The sequence below is a fragment of the Pholcus phalangioides genome, unplaced genomic scaffold (genome assembly GCF_987345545.1).
Source record: "Pholcus phalangioides strain wild (caught in Gottingen) unplaced genomic scaffold, Ppha-v1.0 ptg000017l_1, whole genome shotgun sequence".
Lineage (NCBI taxonomy): Eukaryota > Metazoa > Arthropoda > Arachnida > Araneae > Pholcidae > Pholcus > Pholcus phalangioides.
The window spans coordinates 29,675,872-29,698,443 of NW_028301610.1; the positions used below are offsets into that span (position 1 = coordinate 29,675,872).

The 22,572-nt window shown below is 36.9% G+C and overlaps 1 protein-coding gene across 1 annotated transcript in view; it reads left to right on the plus strand.

Annotated features, from left to right (window-relative positions):
• LOC149072875 (synaptotagmin-1-like) overlaps positions 1-22,572 on the plus strand; it is a 170,810-nt gene that overhangs the window by 96,241 nt on the left and 51,997 nt on the right. The window contains exon 3 of the mRNA XM_089246322.1: positions 15,116-15,326. Within this exon, the coding sequence (XP_089102448.1) occupies positions 15,117-15,326 (210 nt within the window). The 5' untranslated portion in view covers position 15,116. The remainder of the gene's footprint in view (positions 1-15,115; positions 15,327-22,572) is intronic.

The following is a 22,572-nucleotide window of genomic DNA, read 5'->3' on the forward strand; positions in this document are numbered from 1 at the left end:
TTCTTCCCACTAATGCATAATTTTAAGTTTGCGCCTTAAGCACGAACAAAAAAAAACGGCGCCTTTCACAATTTCGCTCCCGCACGGACCAAAACCTGGCTACGCCACTGAAATTAATATCTCATCTTTCAACCCTTTAAAGACAATTTATAACATTAGGGACTAAAATAATAATTTTACTAATGATCAATATAATAAGCTAGTAATTATCTTCCCAGCATTGTCGATGCTATATCGATCAGTAGCTGTAAAAGAAAGCTTCTTTACGAATTACTTTTAGTTAATGACCCGTGTATTTTCGTAACAAGAACCAACTCGAATTCCAATACCCAGTTACGAGACATAAATAAGTTCACTCTAAATGTCTCTCGACATTACGATTATATTTCCTAGACTTGTCTCAACGTGCTCAATTAATCTAGGAAAAGACATTTTCCTGTAATTCTGAATAAAATTTTATTCATGGTAAGTACGTAGTTGTGCTACAAGAGTAGAGAAATTAATGGCCACGGATTCACAGATGTGTTCGCTCTTGTCAGTTTTCTTTGATTTATTTATTTTTTTTCAATGAACACATTCATTTTCCTTGTTACAACAATCGCGTGAGAAGGAACAATTCTCAGTTCGAAGAAAGTTCTGGTAAGAATTACGCTTATTTTTTTATTTTCCAAAGGAATCGACATTTACGAAATCGTTGCTTTTATGAGAGAGCTTCCCGTAATGTTACGTCAATAAATACCACCATTGATCATTACGCGAATGAAATAAAAGTATCCGCGAGTTGGATATTCAACCTAAATTACCATCCATTGTACATTTGATTCTAGTTTTATCCTTTCTTTCGACGTCTTACGAATAGATGTTATTTTGAAGGTGATCATAGAAAGGTATGAAGCCTTGGAAAGCGTATAACTTGGCGGCTATGAACAATAATTCCAAGGTTACAGTATGGTTGAATAGCTCATAGTCTTGTATTACTTGCGTGATAAGAACTTAAAACTGTCTTTGTTATACATTTCGCACGAGAGGGTTGAAAAAACTACGTGATTGGCGTATTAAGTTAACTTCGCGTCGCGTCGTTGCAGCGTCTGAACCTTGATTCTAATCAAGATGTCAAAGAGGTATTAAATTGTTTCTTATTTCAAGCAATTAAAAAAATTTCTCAAAAACACAAGCGCTCAAAGTCTACAATAGGTAAAATGCCTAAAAGGTGGCTGACAAAATAAACAAAAATGTTTATTATGGCGAAGTCTTTTGCAATAACTCGAAACCAAAATGAATAAAATAAGTATCTGTCAGAAATTTTGTTCCGACAAATCCAATGATATTTCATTGTTTGTGGTTTGAAGGCCCAGAGACTGCAGACAATGATTTATAGAATACGTTAGGATCACACGCATTCCGGCATGTACCGATTCGTTCGAAATTCCGCAGAGGAGTGTGTGTGTGAGGTGCATGTACGGTTAAGTAGCAGTAGCAAGCATGCTGTCCTTGCGGAATTTCAAACGAACCGTTACCTGCCGGAATGCGTGTTCTGAGTGTATGTGCGGCCCCTAACCTATTTATGTTGTCAGAATTAAGACTTCACATGCTTGCTGAGTTCGGGATTGCTCTAAAAGTGTGTGACGCTTTCTATAGCGGCTGCGGGTGGCGTTTGCGCTCCTGTGTTCTAATGTGATTTTAGATTGTTATCGTATGTCTGAATCGCCATTTCAGTTTGTGGGTGCCCGTCTTGTGTTTCATGTAGAAAAGTTTGATTTCTGAATCAAAAGTTTCATTTCTGGGGGTGCTTGGACCAATTCTACACATTTCCGTGGGTGTTCGAGCACCCACAATAACTCCCCCCCCCCCCAGCTGCGATGCCACCGGGCTTTAATAATTACATTCCGCCGCCAATTTTTTGTATTTATGTGTTTCTGGGTGAGATGAGTGTATTTAAATTTTTTCATAATTTTTTGAGGATGACACCTTTGAACAATTTGTTTGTGAGTAGCGTATTGAGATTCAACTCGGCATCCGCTAGTCGTACAACTCAATGTCGGCTGTAATCGCTCGTGTTTTCGATCACGTGTAGTCGCCTCAAAACTTGTAACTTTTCCCATTCAGGAAAACTAAATGTTTCCCCATGAAAATCAACACAGACGCTGGTTCCGTTTTCTATCAATAGCGCTTGCTGGATCCAAACCATTAAATCCGAACAGCAGTAGATGCTTCATCCAGAAGTGGTATTTAACAACAGAGATAGATATGTATGTATATAGACCGAGAAGAGCCCTCTCTCTCTCTCGCTTCCAAGTAAGTTAATAGCATTTAACGTCTATCCGAACGTCAGCGCTGGTAAAATACTGGAAGTAGTGTAGGCCAATGTCATTAGGTCTGTCAGCTCGGCTCGTCCGTTACCACGGCGAAACGTGAACGTATGGGTGATATCTTCGAAAATTCTCTCAGTCCCTCGCTACGTTAAGTGGTTTGCATACCCTCTAACTTATTAGTGGGGCTTTCACAACGAACAGTATGATGTGCTCAAACACTTACATAATGAGATTTTCCCATTGGCAGAATCGCCACAAATTTAATCCCGCGCGCGTTTCGTGAAAGCGGACCAAATATAATTAAACTTTGTGATTCCTCGTTCATGCCACATGAGTAAATATGACATATTTCGTTATACGGGGGGGTTTATTTTTGTCTTAGACGTGTATTATAGCAAGCGTTCTACTATAGCAATTATTTTTGCATAACTTGACGTCATGTCTAAATGTAATTCAATTAATTTTGAGACATTAGAATGCAAATTTAAATCCTGATAGAATTCTAAAGCTTTAATAAATGCTTAGACTTGGACTTAGAATATACAGGGTGATTCCATAATTTCCCCTTGCAGCAAATTACTAGCGAACCGTTGATCCTAGAGACATACTTCCAATTGAAAAAAAAGTATTTGAATAACTTGTGGACCTTAGATACGTCATTCATATTACAAGGTGTTATTGAAATAAAAAAATAATTTTTTATATACGGACACCCAGGGCTCAAAAACCAAATTGGAAAGTTGTTGCTCTGGGTCTTTTCACTTTCTAAGAGCAATATTCGCAGAGATATTTGAACTCAAAAATCGGAGAAAAGTTTGAAAAGAACATTTACAACAAGAAAATTTACATTAATGGGCCTTTTCATTTACGGGACATTCTTGGGTATGTTTGGATATCACGACGGTTTCATTAAATTGTTCCGTATTTTCAATGAAGCTAATGTGAATCTGTAAACTTTACTGAAATCATGAATGAGAAAATGATTTTTATTACTTATAAATAATACATTGCGATAATTACGACTATAACTTCAAATATATTCACATATAATTGTCATATTCTTTTATAAGTGAATTATAATCAATACAACAATTTTAGATAATGAGTGACAGATACTGTAACTAGTGAACTTTCTGGACTTGGATTCCATATATCCTTACAGCGGCAATGACGAGATATCTCCTGCATAATAGGTATCGCCTAACTTGATGCTTTTTATTTCGGCAATAACGAAATATCTCGCGTCCTTCAAACTCTTATTTCTTAAAAGACAAGTCTAGATACTGCATTGTAGTTGTTTTTTTTACGAATAAACATGTTTTCCATCCCCCACAACCTGTCAGATCAATTGACAATTGGCGAAGTAAGCTTTTATTCAAAGTTTAATAAGGGGGGGGGGGAGACGGTATTTTTTTCCTTTCCCTTCGAATTAGTATAGGAATATACGTATAGTATAAATAAAGTCCGAAGGCCGTGGTGGTAAGGTGCTCGTCTACCACCGGGAAAGTTGCCGTCAGGGTTCCAGGGGAGAATATAGATAAGATATTTTCCTTACGAGCTTCAGGCGCACACCGATAGATGGTGCCTTCGTTTCCAACCTACTCATTTAATGGCAGTAAACTGCAATATAGCGATATGGCCAGAGCTGGTGTTTGGTAAAGTAGTATAGTATAAATAACAGAAAAAGATAACGTATTTCTCTCTTACTCATTTTATTATTATTCTCGGTGTTGAAGGGAAAGCACTTATCAGCTGCCAAGATCGCAAAAGATATTCTGCTTGAAATAGATAGCATTTTCCATAGGATTTCTACCGTGACAATTATATTGCGGATCAAGGAAGTTTTAAAAACTGCTTCAAGGGTTAAAAAAACCTTCTGGACACATTGCTTAGTTGATTACCAATGTATTTTTCTCCAGCTGCTCTCCAAGTGCCCTACAAAATCTCCATGAAACGTCGTGTTCGTATATTTTTGAAATATACAAGAAATAAGGATATCGATATCAGATATTCAGAAGAATCCTTATATAACGCAAAATTAATTTTTGTTAATCAACTGATGCACTACGTCATCATTCAAGCAAGAATTTTTGGGACTACACCGGCATTGTTCATGATGTTTCCATAATTTTATGCCACTCCTTCTGCCTCAATAGAGTGTTGGACAAAGATACGTATCGATCGTAAGAAGCTATAAAAACGGTTTTTTTTAGTAATGGCTATTTCTCGGTCACCATTATTATCTTCGACCTGATTCTTCTTTCATTTTATACGGCGAGCACTACACTAAACACACAATATAAAACTCCCATGCTTTACAAAGTAATATGTATGTGTATATATGTATCTTTATGTGGCCGACCGACTTTCTAAATGTGACACAAAGTTTATCTCTCGTCGTATAAAAAGTTCAGCTTAAAATAGAATTATTTCGATGCATGCGCATAAAATTTAGTTTATTGATGAACAAATGAAAAGCGTGCATTTCAAGTAAGAGGGGTTTTCGATAAGACTACTTTGCATTTACAAAATGCTTTTGAATAAATCAAATCAATGTATCTGATTTGTTTCTTTTTGGGCATGTAAATAGGTAATGTTTCTCTTCTTAAACCCATGTGATATTTGTTTACCCAAACCCGAAATACTAATTGTTTCGTGACATCTGGGTGAAGTTTGGTTTCCGACACTTGGGTTTTCTCTCTTTATGAGGCTCGTATATTGTTTGTTTTATTCCGTAATACTCGTTTGTAATATTTTCTTTCTGGTAGATGGATAATTTGTTGTACGACATCGAGTTGTTTGTTTTCTGGCATAGGTGTGTTGTTTGTTTTCCGACATCTGTGTGTTGTGTTTTTGCTTTCTGACATCCGTGAGTAGTATTGTTCGCTTTCTGACATCCGTGAGTAGTATTGTTCGCTTTCTGACATCCGTGAGTAGTATTGTTCGCTTTTTGACACCTGCATAAAGTTTCTGATACATCTACGTAAAATTTATTTTCTGACGCATCTGCCTAAAGTGTACTTTTCTGACATATCCTGTGCAAAGTTTGCTCCCTGACATATCCACATAAAGTTTGCTTTCTAACATATCCACACAAATTTTACTTTACATTTACTTAGATTGTTTGGTTTCTGGCACATTTGCTTGTGCCGTTTACTTCCTGTGATACATTTATATTAAAACCCCTGTTTTGTGGACACCGGCTGAACAAGGACGATAACATACCATATATTATTTGTCCCCAGTGAATTACGATAAAATTATACAAATTAGAGTTTACAATTACATTGCATATAGGTTTCCATGCTGTGCCTGGGAGGGACTCGTGTCCCGTAAAGTACTCGTAAATTCTGCAATTCAAGAATCCTCACTTCTAGTAGATAAAAAATGTAAAAAAAAAACATCGTTTTTTTATGTCTTCTAATTTCATGACGAAACGGAAAATTGCATTCCTGAACTTATGGAACGTCTGGTTCAAAAATTCGACGTGAAAGAATGTAATGTCACTGTTTCCAACTTGTTTAGTCATCCTAGGGTGGTGTGAATTTCTTTTAAACATTACTATATCACGTTAAAATTTAAAATACAGAAAGGCTTTGCGAGTATCAGTAACAAGAAAGTTTTCTTCTTTGAAAGCTCTCCGTTTTCCGGGATTTTTAAGGGTTTTGTGGCGTTTTATCATGCAGAACCCCAAAAAAGCTAGCACGGAACTTCAGGGTTCCACGGAAAAGCAATTAAAAACCCATGATCTACGTATTTAATTCTATTTGCATCTAATGTACTATTTTCGTAACCACCTTTGTTGAACAATTTCGATGTTGTAGCTTCAGAATTTGTATTTGTAAAGTTTGCTTTCTGACATCTGATTCATTGATTTCTAACGTCCCAGAGATTTTTTTTCGATTCTCATATCTGTGTAATGTTAGCTGTATAACTATGCAATGTTGGCTTTCCGACACTGACTCTTCTGTAAAGTTTTGTTCTGTTTTGATTTCATTTTACTACGTAATTTTGCTTTGTTAGGTCCATCCTGGTGAGGTTTTAATCATTAAAAATATTTCACCCATAAAGTAAACAATCATCAGATAACCACTAAATACTTACATGTTTTCATATTTTTTGACAATATCCAATTTGAATTTTTGACAAATAATTCATGCCGAAATCAAATTCTTTAATTACGTATGGCACTTGCACTGCACGATTTCCGTGTGGTAGTCGAGTGGTCATAGTGACGGACTCGCATCGCAAGGATCCGGGTTGAAGTTGGCTGAAGTTGGTTTTCTGTGGTTCCCAACTTCAAGGTGTGAATGCGAGCCGATCTCCCAGTTAAAAAGTCTCACCCCTGAGAGCAACAGGCCTACAACGTTACAAATATTCAATCATTACACTTCACTCACAATTTGAAGCATAGATGGCAGCACTGAAATATCAAACTCAACACTAGCTACACACTCAGACTGTTAGGTGCACTCACTTTGTTCCAGACTCTGCCACGAAGCTGGGCTGGAAGAGTTCTCGTCAACGGGATAAGTCCGGTGGCAGAGCTCCTGGCGTTCATGCACGATTTCCGTTCATCCATTCCGTAACATTTCGTGGAAACAAACTTATATGAGCTAAATTGAGATATCTTCGACTCAAATACAGTACTGTCTAATAAATTAGTCAAATTGATGTCAAACATTAATTGTCAACGGAAAGAACAGAACAATTTTTGATTGTCAGCACGTAAAAATTTCCCAACTATATAGTCACCCATATTCAAATCATATTTTTTCCTATATGGGATCATTTTGGCACATGATTTTCATTCCTGAAAATGTATTCATTTACGCATTTCCTCTTTATTTTGCGTACAAAAATCATATTATTTTACTTTAAAATGCATTTCAAAGGATAGATTTTTTCCTTCAAATTTCCATCATATTACCTTATATTTAGTTTCCTGAAATATGTTACTTATTGCCGCACATTTTTCACTTTTACACTTTAATTCGAAACGAAAGGGAGTGTTTTCATGCCGCCATCTGTCGGTATAATACTGAAACTAAACTTCATGTCAATTGTTGTCGATAGATGGCAGCAGATATTTCTCCAAACTTCATTGATTTGAATCAGCAAAGATAATAAAATTTCAGACAATCAATAATTACCGATAGAACACAAAATTTGTGTTTATAACATTGATTGAATTTAATATATACAGTAGGATGAAATCAAAACAATTTCGCAAACCGTGCGCCTGTTTATGCTTTGAAATGGCTTTTATGTGAGAAAATATCCACCAAACTATTCTGGGGAATCTCAGACAAACCATGAATTGGGCAAAGAAGCCGCGGGAGTGACATAAGTTCGAGAATCACTGGTATACGGATAGGAGTTGCTATAGCTTGTTTTGCGAAAGTTTTTCAATAGATGGCGCAACCTCCAAACGATCACTCATATTGATTACTTAAGCTGACCATATTTCCTAGAGAAAAATACGGGAAATTGAGATTCCAAATACGAGAAAATACGGGACAACGGCAATTAATGCCAAAAATGGGGCCAAAAGTAAAAAAAATTGCCAACTATTGCTCAAATAACGGAAAAATCGCAATGGCGGGAGAAAAAGCATTACTGCAGATTGCAGTGGATTAAAATGAATTTCACGAAATGGAACGTTCACCATGACAAATGCGGGATATAAGTATTCTTATTTATAGCTGTAATTTATCATAATATAATAGTATATGAGTTGAAAAGTAATTTCAATCTTTCACTTCAATAAAGACTAAAAACTCAAGAAGGCTTCGTACAAACAAAACGGGAAAACCGGGACACTTTTGTGAAAAAGTCGGGACGGCCATGAAAACAAAAAGAACCCGGAGTGTCCCGGGAAATACGGGACGTATGGTCACCCTACTTAAACAGTAGATTCCCGTTTTAACGAATACCGTTATGAGGCCGTTCAAGTACTACGTCAGCAAATTTTTAGTTATTTTTGACCCCCTCCTCCCGCCGTGAGCAAAACTCTGACACCCCCCTTCCCCTTGTAAGCAAAATTCCGTCAGCTCTGCCCCCCTACCTCCTAACGCATATTGGTTGGATCAGAGGCGTACGCGGGAGGGGGGCGTGGGGAGCTGGTGTAACACCTCTCAGACTAAAATTAATTTTTTTAATGTAGAAAGTATTTAAAAAAATAATTAAATTTTTTAAGAAAATACCTTTGTATGTTGTTATAATCAATTTCTGTTAATTTCAATGGTATTTCAAGGCTAAGAACTCAAAATTTGTTTTTAAGCAAATCATTGCGACCCACTTTCTAAACCCTATACGTTAAACCCATGGCCTGTGGACCAAATGTGGCCCTCGGGGTTATCTGATGTGGCCCGCAACCTCAAATATAATTTTGCAAAAATGAACCAAGTTGCTCATTCACAGATCACTTAAGTGACCCGCGACGCAGTTCCAGAACACTTAAGCGGTCCATGGCACATTTAGAGATCCCTAGAGTGGCACGTGGCACAGTTTTAGAGCACTTAAGCGGCCCTCAGTGCAGTTCTACGTCACTCAAGTTAAACACGCACATTCCCAGGTAACTTAAGTGATCCGCGTCATAATTGCGAATCACTTGAGTGACGCGCGGCACAGTTCCAGTTGCCCGCGACACATTTCCAGATCGCTTGATGGATCCGCGGATCATATCACTAAAGTTGCTCTATAGAGAACTTATCAATAGGAAGAATGTTAGTTCAGGGGCCCACAAACTAGCGAAAGGTTTTTGTCGTTTTTGGAACACCGAGTTAGAGCCGCCCATAGGGGTGTGCGACAGGTGAGGTCGTACTGAGCCCCGCGCTGTGGGAGGCCCTGCATTTAGAGCAGCAATCATTTCTTTCATAAATTTTGAATTTTCATCAATTCTGAAACTAGTTCTTTCATTTATTTTAAACTTTTATTGATTCTGAAAATTTTCATCAATTCTGGGATTGAAAATTTTCATCAATTCTGGGATTGAAAATTTTCATCAATTCTGGTATTCAAAATTTTCATCAATTCTGGGATTCAAAATTTTCATCAGTTCTGAAAATTTTCATCAATTCTGGTATTCAAAATTTTCATCAGTTCTGAAAATTTTCATCAATTCTGGGATTCAAAATTTTCATCAGTTCTGAAAATTTTCATCAATTCTGGGATTCAAAATTTTCATCAATTCTGAGATTCAAAATTTTCATCAATTCTGGGATTCAAAATTTTCATCAATTCTGGGATTCAAAATTTTCATCAGTTCTGAAAATTTTCATCAATTCTGGGATTCAAAATTTTCATCAATTCTGAGATTCAAAATTTTCATCAATTCTGGGATTCAAAATTTTCATCAATTCTGGGATTCAAAATTTTCATCAATTCTGGGATTCAAAATTTTCATCAGTTCTGAAAATTTTCATCAATTCTGGGATTCAAAATTTTCATCAATTCTGGGATTCTAAATTTTCATCAATTCTGGGATTCTAAATTTTCATCAATGCCAGTGTAAGGTTTTCCGCATCGGGAAAAGGCATAATGGGATTAGAAAGCGTGGGTGAGGGGAGAAAGGCCCTCGAGGGAGAAGAGAAAAGAAGCTTGGTGTTTCTGGAGAGAGAGTGGCTCCTGTGGACTCAGGAGCTAATTTGAAAGGCTCGCTGTAAGCGAGGAGGACGTGTTAATATTTTAATGTTTATTGTTAAAAATCATGATTAAATCAAATATCAAAAAAGTGGCAGTGCTTGTGATTGAAGCCAATCAATAGTCGGAAACCAACCCGACAGCCGGGGTTCTGAATTTTCATAAATTCTGTGATTCTGGATTTTTTTTCATCATTTCTGGAATTCTGAATTTTCGATTTCCCTCTCTCACAGAAGAAAAAATCGGGCCCCCCCCCCCCTGCTATTCATTTCGCACTGGTAAGGGGGGTCCCTGCACCGAGTCATTAAGAATATTTCACATTTTTATAAAGGGTGATTGATGACGTACGCATCTCATTGAAACCCCCTTCCACCCCCTTGTCATCAGAAGTCAGCAAACCCGAAACCCCCCTCCCCATCGAGGCCGACGTGAAACTTGAAAGACCTGATTGAAAACAAAGGAAAACAAATATAGTTGCGACATCTGTCGGATGATTTTGAAACCATCAATTTATAGCTTTTCGACGCCTGGCATAAGCTGACCATATTTGCTCGAGAAAAATATGTGAAATTGGGCTTTGAAATACAGTCAATTGGAACATTGCTAATGATCGTCAAAATAAGCAAAGTTGCCAACTCGTCCTAAGATCACAGAAAATTCAACAATCCAAGAAAATAAAGCGCCACTTCAAATTGCAGTGAATTAAAAAAAACATGACGAATATGTGAAATAAATATTCGTATTTGTAGTCGTAATTATCGGAATGTAATTTCTGAATTGGGAAGATATATTAAATAATCTTTGATTTGAAGAATAAAAGCTGTCTTAAGAGCATCATGGGCCCCCGGGCCAAGTGATTTTTCCGAGGCCCTACCTGGCAAATTCTTGAAAATTTGAACCGTTTCTCATTTTTGTGAGGCCCGGGTGGGCCCATGCGTTTAGACGGCACTGGAAGAATGAAAAGGTGGCTTCGTTGAAAATACGTGGAAAACCGGGACATTTTTTTGCAAAAAAGTCGGGACAGGCAGAAAAAACCGGGACTCTCTTAGTAAATACAGGACGTATGGTCACCTTAGTCCGGCATAAATAAGAAACGTAGCATAAAACAAAAAGTTATTAAATAACATTTATTATCAATACATAAGATAATAATTCTAACATCATAATTTTTCAATAAATAATAGTCAATTAATTCTTTTTTAAATCATAATTTTCAAATTCTTTATTGTGAAATTTAGTAAATTTTAACACAAGATAGTAGCGACGTCTATCGGAACATTTCCAAACCATTAATCTAACTTCATAGATTCAATCAACTTGCAATAATTCTAGGAAAAAAAAAGTTGAATAAACTAAACATATATTAAATTATACATCAAGGCTCTTCAACCTTTCAGATCCGGCGGGCCATATTGAAACTTCCCCCGGAGCCCGGGGGCCACCAACTCATGTAATTTAGTGTCATCTTAATAGAAGGGGTCAACGGAGCCCCGAGTTGAATAGAAACAAAAATAATTGAAGACTTTTATTTGTTCTGAAATTATTTCTTTTATTAATTATCATTTTCGATTAGCTATTAAATGGTTTTTTCCACTAATTCTGAATTTTTTTTATTAATTACGATAGAATTAATTAACTCTGGGATTAATTTTAATCCGAAATCACTTTAAATGATTGTTTTATTATTTATTTCGGTAATTCTGATATAATTTTCCTTCTAAATACTGTATATTGTGAAAAATTATTTCTTTCAATAATTACGCAATTATTTTTTTATTCATTGTGTAATAATTTCTATCAGAAATTCGAAACTATTTCTCTCTTATTGATTTATAAGGTATTTTATTTAATAATTCAGAAATTATTTGTTTGAAAAATTTCAAAAATATTTCAGTACTTCTTAATTTTCATCAATGCTGGAATTATTACTTTCATTAATTTTAAGTTTTCATCAATTCGTCCTGGAATTATTTCCTACATCTATTCCGAAACTACTTGTTTTATTAATTTCAAAATCAGTTTCTTTAATTAATTCTAGAATATAAATCGTTTTTCGTCCAACCATTCTTCGAAAACGATCGGTGGGCCACGACGAAAAAGCACCGTCGGCCAAATGTGGCCCACGAGCCAAACGTTGAAGACCTCTGTTATACATGTAAATTAATTACTATTTATTTTGCAGGCCATTCAAAGAATTTTCAAGTTTTTAAGTGCCATATTCGCTGAGATATTCGAATTCAAAAGTCGGTGATAAGTTAGGAAATCACAGCATAAATGAGGGAAAGGAGTATTGTCCGTTAGTTTTTGCTGTTGTTTCATAACTTTTCTACAATTTTTGAATTCAATTATCTTAGCGAATATTATATACACTTGAAAACATGGGATTATTTTCTTTTGGCCTCAGATGATACAGGGCAACAACTTTCTAACTGGAGGTTAAAGGATAAGGGGACCATTTAAAAATTTAGATTTTTCTTTATTTTGGGACACGCTGTATTTTCACTTATGTGAGCAGGGGCGTCGGAAGTGTTTCGAACCTGTGGTTGTTCGTCCTGAGTTTTATGTAGGAAATTTTGTATTTCTGGAGTTTCTTGGACCCGTGCCACAAATTACCGTGGGTGCTCGAGCACCCACAGCACCCCGCGGCTCCGATACCACTGTACGTGAGCCAGCTTCATTTAATCAGAATATCGACGATTCGGTTCGAAGAAGTGCCGGTCTCGTGCAAGGAGGAACGTCACCAACCTGCCATGTCGAAATTCAGATATGAATACTTCTTTGTTTTCAAAAATCATCGTGTCCCTGTGTGGAAGTTTCTTGGGCGGCGATACGGGGGGGGGGCGTCAAAGGTGAAGTTGACTGATCTAATGCATTTGAGTATATATGAATTGACATCATCATCATCATCGTGCGCGCGCGCGCCCCCCCCCCCTCAAACTTTCAAGTCTATCTTCGCCTATGCGCAATATCAATCCAAAATCAAATATGACACATTTTTGGCCAGAGTCTGCGCAGCTTAGTCAGTTGAAGTTTCTAGGTGCCATTGCGAGTTGGCTCACAGTCCGAAAAATTTTGGTCTCCGTGAATAAAACACCAAATATGCATTTGGATACAACTGGCAACTTGCCAACCAAGATGGAGAAAAATAATAGTAAAAAAAATGCTTATAACAAACTTCATGAGAAATTTGCGAGAGAAGGCGGTATGGTGAGAAACATGGTAAATTATTTCCCGCACTAAAAATGCTGCATGTTTGTTCATCGGGAAGTCTACGGTTGGAACAAATAGTTCAAATAATGATCACAAATTAAATTTGTAACAAAACTTTTTCGCCGCACAAAATCACCTCGCGGCCACCCCTCCACCCCTGATATACATGCTATCCTGTAAATCCTAATTCGGCCTCTAACTTATCAACCGTTTGTCGTAGAGGCATGGTTTTAGTTTCAAAAATGCTTAAAATGTGATAAAGAATCACCCTTACCCTCTACCACAGTGATTCCCAAGTGGGCGTTAAAGCCCCCTTGGGGGCGATAGAAAATTCCAGGGGGGGGACGGTAGAAGCTACGGGTATTACATAGGATTCTATGGGTTAGATTGAGTTTAGGGGCGATGGGAGAAAGAAATTTCTGAAGAAGGGGGCGATGGGACAAAGAAGGTTGGGAAACTATGCTCTACTAGTTTTGAAATTGAAACTATAGTGTCATAAAATAAGAAATCTAAATTTTTATATGCCCCTCCCCGTCCTCTAACTTCCAATTAGAAAGTTGATGCGCTGTCTCTTCTGAGGCCAAAAAAAATTCCACGTTTCTAAGGGCAATATTCGTAGAAATATTTGAATTCAAAAATCGGAGAAATGTTTGGAAAGAACATAATGAACTAACGGACAATGCTTCTTTCCGTTAGTGTTATGCTGTTTTTTCCTCAACTTTTCTCCGACTTTTAACTTCGAATATCTGCGAATATTGCACTTAGAAACGTTAACATTTTTTGTTGTGACTCAGGAGAAACAAGGCAAAAACTTTCTAATCGAAAGTTAGAGGGCAGGGGGGACCGTCTAAAATTTAGATTTCTTATATTATGACACACTGTATTTTCGATCTCAAACCTTAGTAGTTCCGGCGGACCTTCAGTGTTTTTATAATTAAAACCATACCTTTACGACGAAAGGTTGATGAGATAAAGGCCGAATTAGGACTTACAGGACACCCTGTATATTAATAAAAAGACAAAAATTTGTTAATAAATATTCAAATATTCGTTATATTACATTCAGAAGCAGACATCTTTAGCTGCGGATAAAGACTAGGAAGATATTTAGCTATGAATGGAGCTGAGGCAAACATATTCAGCTTCGAATTTAGTGGAGGCTGATATAATCAGCTGTGAATGAAGCGAGACGGACATCTTCAACTGCGAATGCAGTGGAGACAGACACAATGAGGTTCGTTGAAACGTCCCGTACTTTACGGGACAGATCAATTTCCCCCCTAATTTTTTTTGGCTCTTGGGAGGGGCGATCGTCCCCATCGCACCCCTCTGGATCAACGCATGCCCGTATTTGTATATGGAATAGCCCCGTATTTTGAAGATATCTCCAATATATCCCGGAAAATTCTAATTAAAATCAAAAATATTATCTTTTCTTCCAAATTACTTTCCTGAATTCCTATATGTATAAATCTTCAAATATTTTGCAAAATTTGGAAAGTTTTTAAGGAAAGCACCACACCAGAACCGTCTTAAGAGCATAATGCACCCCCGGGCAGAGTGATTATTTTTTGAGGCCCTGCCTGGAAAACTCAAAAATTTCAACGAGATTTTATTTTTGCAAGGCCCATTTCTTATCTTGAGGACCCCGGGCCGTGCCCGGGTGAGTCCATGCATTAAGACGGCACCGCACCACACCTGAGTGGTTAAATTAAGTTGTTAATTATCTTAAACAATTTTTACTTAACTCATTTAATTAATTAATCTATACCCGATGGAGCTTTCCTTCTTCAAATTGATCACTCATGAATAGTGCACTCATTATGGTCTTTCAAAAGCGTGAAAAACGACTGACTTAATGGCTTTAATGACTATCAAAACGTCATTATTACTCCACTCAATTAAGTATAAGCGGTTAATTAAATTGTTTTTTAATTACTACTTTACAGGATGGTGTCTCCATCAGTGCTCGGAGCAGCAACAGGTGTTGGACTGGCTCTGTTCATAGCCTTGTCGGCGGTTATTTATCGATATTATTCCCGGAACCGGAAAGAAATGATGATCATTATACCTCCGAATAGAAAGTATGGATACGATCAACGTGAGAAGCTGACTCTGCTTCGTGAAGCCAGCGCTGCTATGACTCTACCACCGCAACAGGTTAATGATTATTAATAACTATAAAATTTTCGTCCTCTTTTTTTTGTTTCTCATAAACATAATAATCCTAATCATTCCGAGATAAATGGGCTCTTAATGGCAAAATAATTGGAGCTGCTGCTTCAAGTTTTGCATGGCTTTGTGTCTTGAGAGCTACGAAAGTTTAGTCTCGTTTGGCTTTAGATTTCACAGATATACAGTCAATTCGCGATAAGTTGAACTCCAACACCTCGAATAGCTGTTCAAGTCGAAGTTTTCACTCCGCCCCTGAACTTTTTCCGCATTTTAGTGCTAAAATTTTCCCTTAACTCGAAGTTTTCTTCCTTTCAGTCGAACTTTTCGGGAATGAGAGAAAATTTAAAAAATAGCATTTAGAGCAATATAAAATTTAGCAACAGAATTTAGGACTTGGCAATAGAATTTAGCATTTAGCAAAAGTACTTAGCATTAGGAAAAATTACTTAGCATTGAGAAAAAGTACTTAGCATTTAGCAACAGAATTCAGCATTCAGCGATAGAATTTAGTGATAGGATTTAGCATTTGGTATTTAGCAATAGGATTTAGCATTTGGTATTTAGCATTTGGTATTTAGCATTTGGTATTTAGCATTTGGTATTTAGCATTTGGTATTTAGCATTTGGTATTTAGCATTTGGTATTTAGCATTTGGTATTTAGCATTTGGTATTTAGCATTTGGTATTTAGCATTTGGTATTTAGCATTTGGTATTTAGCATTTGGTATTTAGCATTTGGTATTTAGCATTTGGTATTTAGCATTTGGTATTTAGCATTTGGTATTTAGCATTTGGTATTTAGCATTTGGTATTTAGCATTTGGTATTTAGCATTTGGTATTTAGCATTTGGTATTTAGCAATAGGATTTAGCATTTGGTATTTAGCATTTGGTATTTAGCATTTGGTATTTAGCATTTGGTATTTAGCATTTGGTATTTAGCATTTGGTATTTAGCATTTGGTATTTAGCATTTGGTATTTAGCATTTGGTATTTAGCAATAGGATTTAGCATTTGGTATTTAGCAATAGGATTTAGCATTTGGTATTTAGCAATAGGATTTAGCATTTGGTATTTAGCAATAGGATTTAGCATTTGGTATTTAGCAATAGGATTTAGCATTTGGTATTTAGCAATAGGATTTAGCATTTGGTATTTAGCAATAGGATTTATCCCTTAATAAAAGAATTCAGCAGATTCATTTTTCTGCTTGCAAAAAAGTGAATGACTTTCTCACGAAAGAAGGACAAAAACTAGAGAGACAGTCATTCACTTTTTGACAGAAAATGGTCTTGTATACACTTTATTTAATTCGTTTAATTTATACGAGTATCATGTATGCGGTCATTTTCATAATACAGTGTACGTCTGGTTTATTTCTAAATCTTCTCATTCAATAATTAAATATGATTAAATTAAATAACTTATCTTTTCGATCTTTTCCGATTTCTTCATCTAAAAAGTAGTTTGACATATATTTTACTAAGGCCGGTATTACACTATACAGGTTTTATACAAGTGCTTGTATAAAACTTGAAAAATACAACGAATAAGCTGATGGGTTACATTCAAGCTTATCCAAGCACTGTGAAGATTTCAAAATCTTACTTTACTCCAACTCTGAAATCGGGATTTCTGATAAGTCGAACTAACGATAACTCGAAGTTTTTTTTTTAGGCCGCTGCACATTCAACTTTGATTGAACTTGACAACAATATGTGATTGTATAGGATAGTAAGGGAAGTCCCTAGACCACATTTTATTGGCAAACCGTTGATCCTAGAGTAGGGATTCTCAACCTATAGGTCCTGACCCAAACTTGGGTCGCAGAGGCTCCGTGGATGGGTCGTACAAATCCACTTATAATCCGGTTATAAATCTATTTGTTGCACCATTATTTTAGAAGAGACGCCCTAATGATTTCTGCGGACTGGGATGGGGTCCTCTTAAGCTATTATTTTACATGCAATATTTTTGGAGAGATGTCGGCATCCAAAACTTCATAAAGGAATTAAAGAATGCACAAGAATGCTGAAAAGTATCTATATAAAATATGAACACACTAAATTCGAACATGAATGAAAATTCGAAATTAATAAAAGACCAACGTAATTCCAGAATTAGTGAAAAATAATTCCAGAAGAGTGATGGGAAACGATTCCGGGAATTAATTAGAAATAATTGAAAATTAATAAGCGAAATAATTCCCGAATTTATGAAATAATTTCAGAATTAGTGAAAGCTTTGACCAACTTTTGGCTTCCTGTTTAATTTGGGGCCCTGTGCTTTGACCCTGGGCTTAGGCCCACCAGTTAAGACATTATGGACTGATTTCGAAACGAAACATTTTGTTAATGAGGAATATTTGATGAGAACTTTTTAATTAAAAATAGCCGGATGGGTCGCAAAGTTGATCGTGTAGCTGATTTTGGGTCGCGGCCAGAAAAGGTTAAATTTTGGGTCAAAAATTTTGGGAAAAGGTTAAATTAAAGGTTGGATTTTGGGTCGCGGCCAAAACTTAGACAGACGGAAAAATCAGCATCGCAGAACCCTCTCCCGACAATGACCATGAATACAAATACAACGCCACAACAGGCAAATTGCCCAACGAGGTGGCTGACTTAAGAACATCATGGATCCCCGAGCCATTCTTTGGAGGCCCTACCTACTACTACTACACCACACATGCACCCCGCCCACACCCCCCTTCCCCCGCGGAACCCCCCAACGAATCGGTACATGCGGGAATGTGCGTGTAGTGAAACCTGACGTGAAGTTTTGTTGTTTCTCTGTAATGCTTGTTATGTGTAGTGCTGCCATCTGCCACCAGTTTTTCTAACTATGAGTGAAGTGTTATGATTGAATGATTTATCGTTGTAGGACTGTTGCTCTCTGTGGCGAGACTTTTTAACGGGGAGATCGGCTCGCATTTGCGCTTTGAAGTTGGGAACCACAGAAAACCAACTTCAGCCGACCACCACTGTGGGGTTCGAACCCGGATCCTCGCATCGCGAGTCCGTCACTATAACCACTCGACCACCACAGCGGCCAAACATACGTCATTCATATTGCAAGAGGTTGAATAATTATTATTATTTTTAAAATACAAAAACTAACTTTTTATACTGACACCCTGTTTTCAATAACCCAATTGGAAAGTTGTTGCCCTGCCTCTTCAGTGGCCATCAAACAAAATGCTGCGTTTCCAAGTTTGCAATATTCAGTGATATTTGAATTCAAAAATTGAAGGAAAATTGGGGAAAAAAATAGCATAAAAAAATAAGGGAAAGAAGCGTTGTTCGTTAATGTTTGTTGTTATTTGGATACTTTATCCAGTAGGAAGTATGCCTCTAGGATCAACGTTTCGCCAGTAAAATGTGAACTAGGGACTTTCCTTACTACCCTGTATAGTAAATTAATTCATTAATTCATGGATATCGTAAAAAATTAAAAGAAAATATATTTTTATATATATACTGTTTGAATAATTACTTTTTACTTAGAAAATTTCTGTCGTGTGAGCTTCACAAACTAACCGAACAAATTTTAAAAAAAGGATGAGACCTTCTATGACTTTAACATGAGCTGTACGTAATTGAAGTTACGTGATTAAGTTTAATCAGTTCTTGCCAAAAAATATCGCCACCTGTCGGCAAAATTGCCAATTATTACCTTTGAATCAAGGGGTGCTCAACTTTTTTTGGAAAGAGTGCAGGCCACTTCATTGATTTGGAAAAGTGCCGCGGGAGAATTAACTTACCTGTAAATGTGCCGTGGGTCACTTAAAGGAATTGGAAATGTGCCGTGGTTCACTGTAGTGATCTGTAAATGAGCCGCGGGTCACACACTGAAGTGATCTGGAAATGTGACACAAGCCAGTTAAGTGATCCATAAATTCGTTTCGGGCTACTTAAGTGATCTGGAACTGTGCTGCGGCCACTTAATTGAAGTAAGAATAGCCCGCGGCTTCCTTAAGTGATTTGGAACAGCACCCCGGGTCACTTAAAGTGATCTGTAAATGTGTCGCGAGCGAGCCACTTAAATGATCTGGAAATATACCACGGTTCACGTAATTGGAGTGAGAATGTGCCACAGTCCACTTAAGTGGTTTGGAACAGCACCCCAGATCACTCAAGTGATCTCGTAATGTGTCGCTTAGTTCATTTTTACAAAGTTAGGTTTTAGATCTCCGGTGGCATCAGATGACTGCAAGTGCCACATTTGTCCTGCTGGCCATAGAGTCAGCATGTACGCTTCAAATAGCTCTTGGTTGGAAATAAAGTGTTACAAAAAGTCTGCAAATAAAATTGTTTTACGGTAAAAAAAGGGTCTACTTCACAAACATACGAAATAGATATTTCTGTTCATAATCATATTGTGATAACTTATATAAATTGCGCAAATTATCTTCATTCCCCCGATTTTACTATTTGAATTGAAGCAAGCTTCGGTGAAAAAAAACGGCACATTTTCAAGAATTTCTTGGAAACTACAGGAAAACCTTCGAAAAAATTTCGTTATGTCCGAGGTCTTTGCGTTTTCATTGACGTTATAAGCTAGATTCATTAACAACACTCATCAGCCGAAGCTACAAATTATTGACGTTGTAGTCGAGGGAAAGTTACAACCGTGGTCGTTATAACCAAATTTGAGCGTATTTTAAATTATCTTTTACACACACACAGGGAAATGAAATCTGGACCGATTGCTGTGACACAATGACTCACCTCTTTTATCACAGTATTCTTTACGAAAATATGCATGTTTTTGTGGTATTCCAATGAAAATCCATGCCATCCTAGTAGCAACACCAAATACTATCCACTAATAATATTCGTGTTTCCTTTCTTTTTCTACAGACTTTAAACGTTAATTATCTCAGTTTAAAGAAAGATTGGAGTGATCATTGCAATTTTCCCCGAATGAATCCGATGAGGTCTCGTAAATCGTGCTCACCTGGTCTCGAGGATTAAGGATATCCATACTCGTGGAGTTAGGACGTAGATTACTTTAAATCTGGTTCCTTCACCTGAAGCGCTACGCCACTCGAAAGCACGGAAAACCCGGTTTTTGACGGCAAAATCAGCCGAAATTACGTCAGCCACAGCTCAGAAAACCGTTTTTTTTACCACGAAATCAGTCAAAATCACGTCAGCCACACATCAAAAACCAGTGTTTGACGGCAAAATCACATAAGCCACAGCGCAAAAACCAGTGTTTGACGGCAAAATCACATAAGCCACAGCGCAAAAACCGATTTTTGACGGCAAAATCACATAAGCCACAGCGTAAAACCCGGTTTTTGACGACAAAATCACATAAGCCACAGCGCAAAAACCGGTTTTTGACGGCCAAGTCACGTCAGCTACAGCTCAAAAACCAGTTTTTTAGCGGCTCGGAGGGCGTAGCGCTGCGGGGGAGAGGCAGTGCATTCGGCGGAACGTAGAACTTTGCCTCACTTTCTGTGGTATCCATGAATGTGATAGATCAGCGTTTCTCAACCTATGGTCAGCGACGATGGCGTAGGTGGTCCGCAGGTAGAGTTGGTAATTCAATTTTAACTGGATGGAAAATTATTCAATTGTTGTAATTGATATTACAGTAATATTCATATGGATGCATTCGCAAATAAAAATTGTACCTTCATACTTAAGTTCATTATATCTCATCAAGGAAAATGCGGGAAACTGCGATTATAAATGCAGGATATTTCTAATTTGCAGCCCAAAAATGCTATTTACGACAAATTTGCTAATTACTGCAAAAAGAGATGAAGGGTGGAGAAATAAATGGTAGCTACAAATCAAAGTAAACAAAACTTTGATGGAAAAAAACGTTCAAATGGCCCAATTACTGTAACATACGGGACTTCGCCAATTATCTTTAAAAACGTTGCCATAAGTCAGGAAAATCCCCAATTGTAGTTAAAATTGCTGAAAAATTCAGGGAAAAAAACAGTATAACTCGACAATGCTAGATGAATATTTGTATTTATACCTAAAATTATGATGACGGTGTTTATTAACGATTTTAGTGAACATTATAAATTTAAATAAACATCATTGGAAAAACGGGACAAACGTGTAAAAAAGAAATTCAGAACCACTGAAAATACAGAAATGTCCCGTAATGCAGGACGCAAGTGGTCCGTCGAATTGTTTCAGACATTTTACTGGTCCTTGAGTTCAGGAAGGTTGAGAACTGCTGTAATAGATGATGCCACCACTTGTGTTGATTGATTGATCCGATTTGGTTTAGTGGGACGTAAAAGCTCTGGTATAACACAGAAAACTTCACCGGACCTTATAAGTTTGGAATTATGTTTTTGCATAAGACTTAATAGAATTTTTCACAGAAAAATAGTCGACAACTTCCTTGACAATATCTGTTCTAAACATCCCGACAATTAACAACTCCAACTCACTTAAATCACTGAACGTCATTTAGTACATTTCACTAGCGGTATTTAAAAGATTGCCCGGGGAACTTGAAGGTCTTTTTGTGGCGAGAGTATTTTCCTGTAAGTATTTCTTATTTCTTTTAATAAATCGTAGAGAATTGTAGACTTCTTTTCTTTACTCTCTTTTGCCTTAGGCCTGCCTGCATTCCTTATCTTCAGCGAAAGTTTTGTTCAAGTTCATATATACCGCGATCTGTTATATTTTTCACTTGGTGATTGCCGTGAAATTATAAACATTCTCTCTTCTGTCTGGTTTCCACATTTGCACGAGATTATAGAAGTGACACATTATCCCTATTGACCAATTATAGAAATAGCAACCTAACTCATTTTTTGACAGCTCTTCCAATTCTTGACCAAATTGCGCAATTTTATATACAGGGTGCCCTGTAAGTGATAATGCGGCCTTTATCTCATAAACCGTCCTTCGTAGAAGTATGATTCCGATTAAAAAGATGATCAAAATGCGTTCAAACATTACCTAGTACGTACTAGTTTTGAGAGTGAAAATACAGTGTGTGAGAAAATAAAAAATCTAAATTTTTATACGGTCCCCTTGTCCTCTAACTTCCTATTAGAAAGTTGTTGCATTGTAGACCAACAGGGAAAATTTCAAGTTTCTAAGTGCAATATCCGCTGAGATACTCAAATTCAAAAATCGGAGAAAAGTTAGGAAGCACAGCATAAATGAGAGAAAAAACTTTTCCCCAATTTTTGTTCACAATTATAACTTCATATTAGGTGGCTTACGAGATAATAATTCCAGAATTAA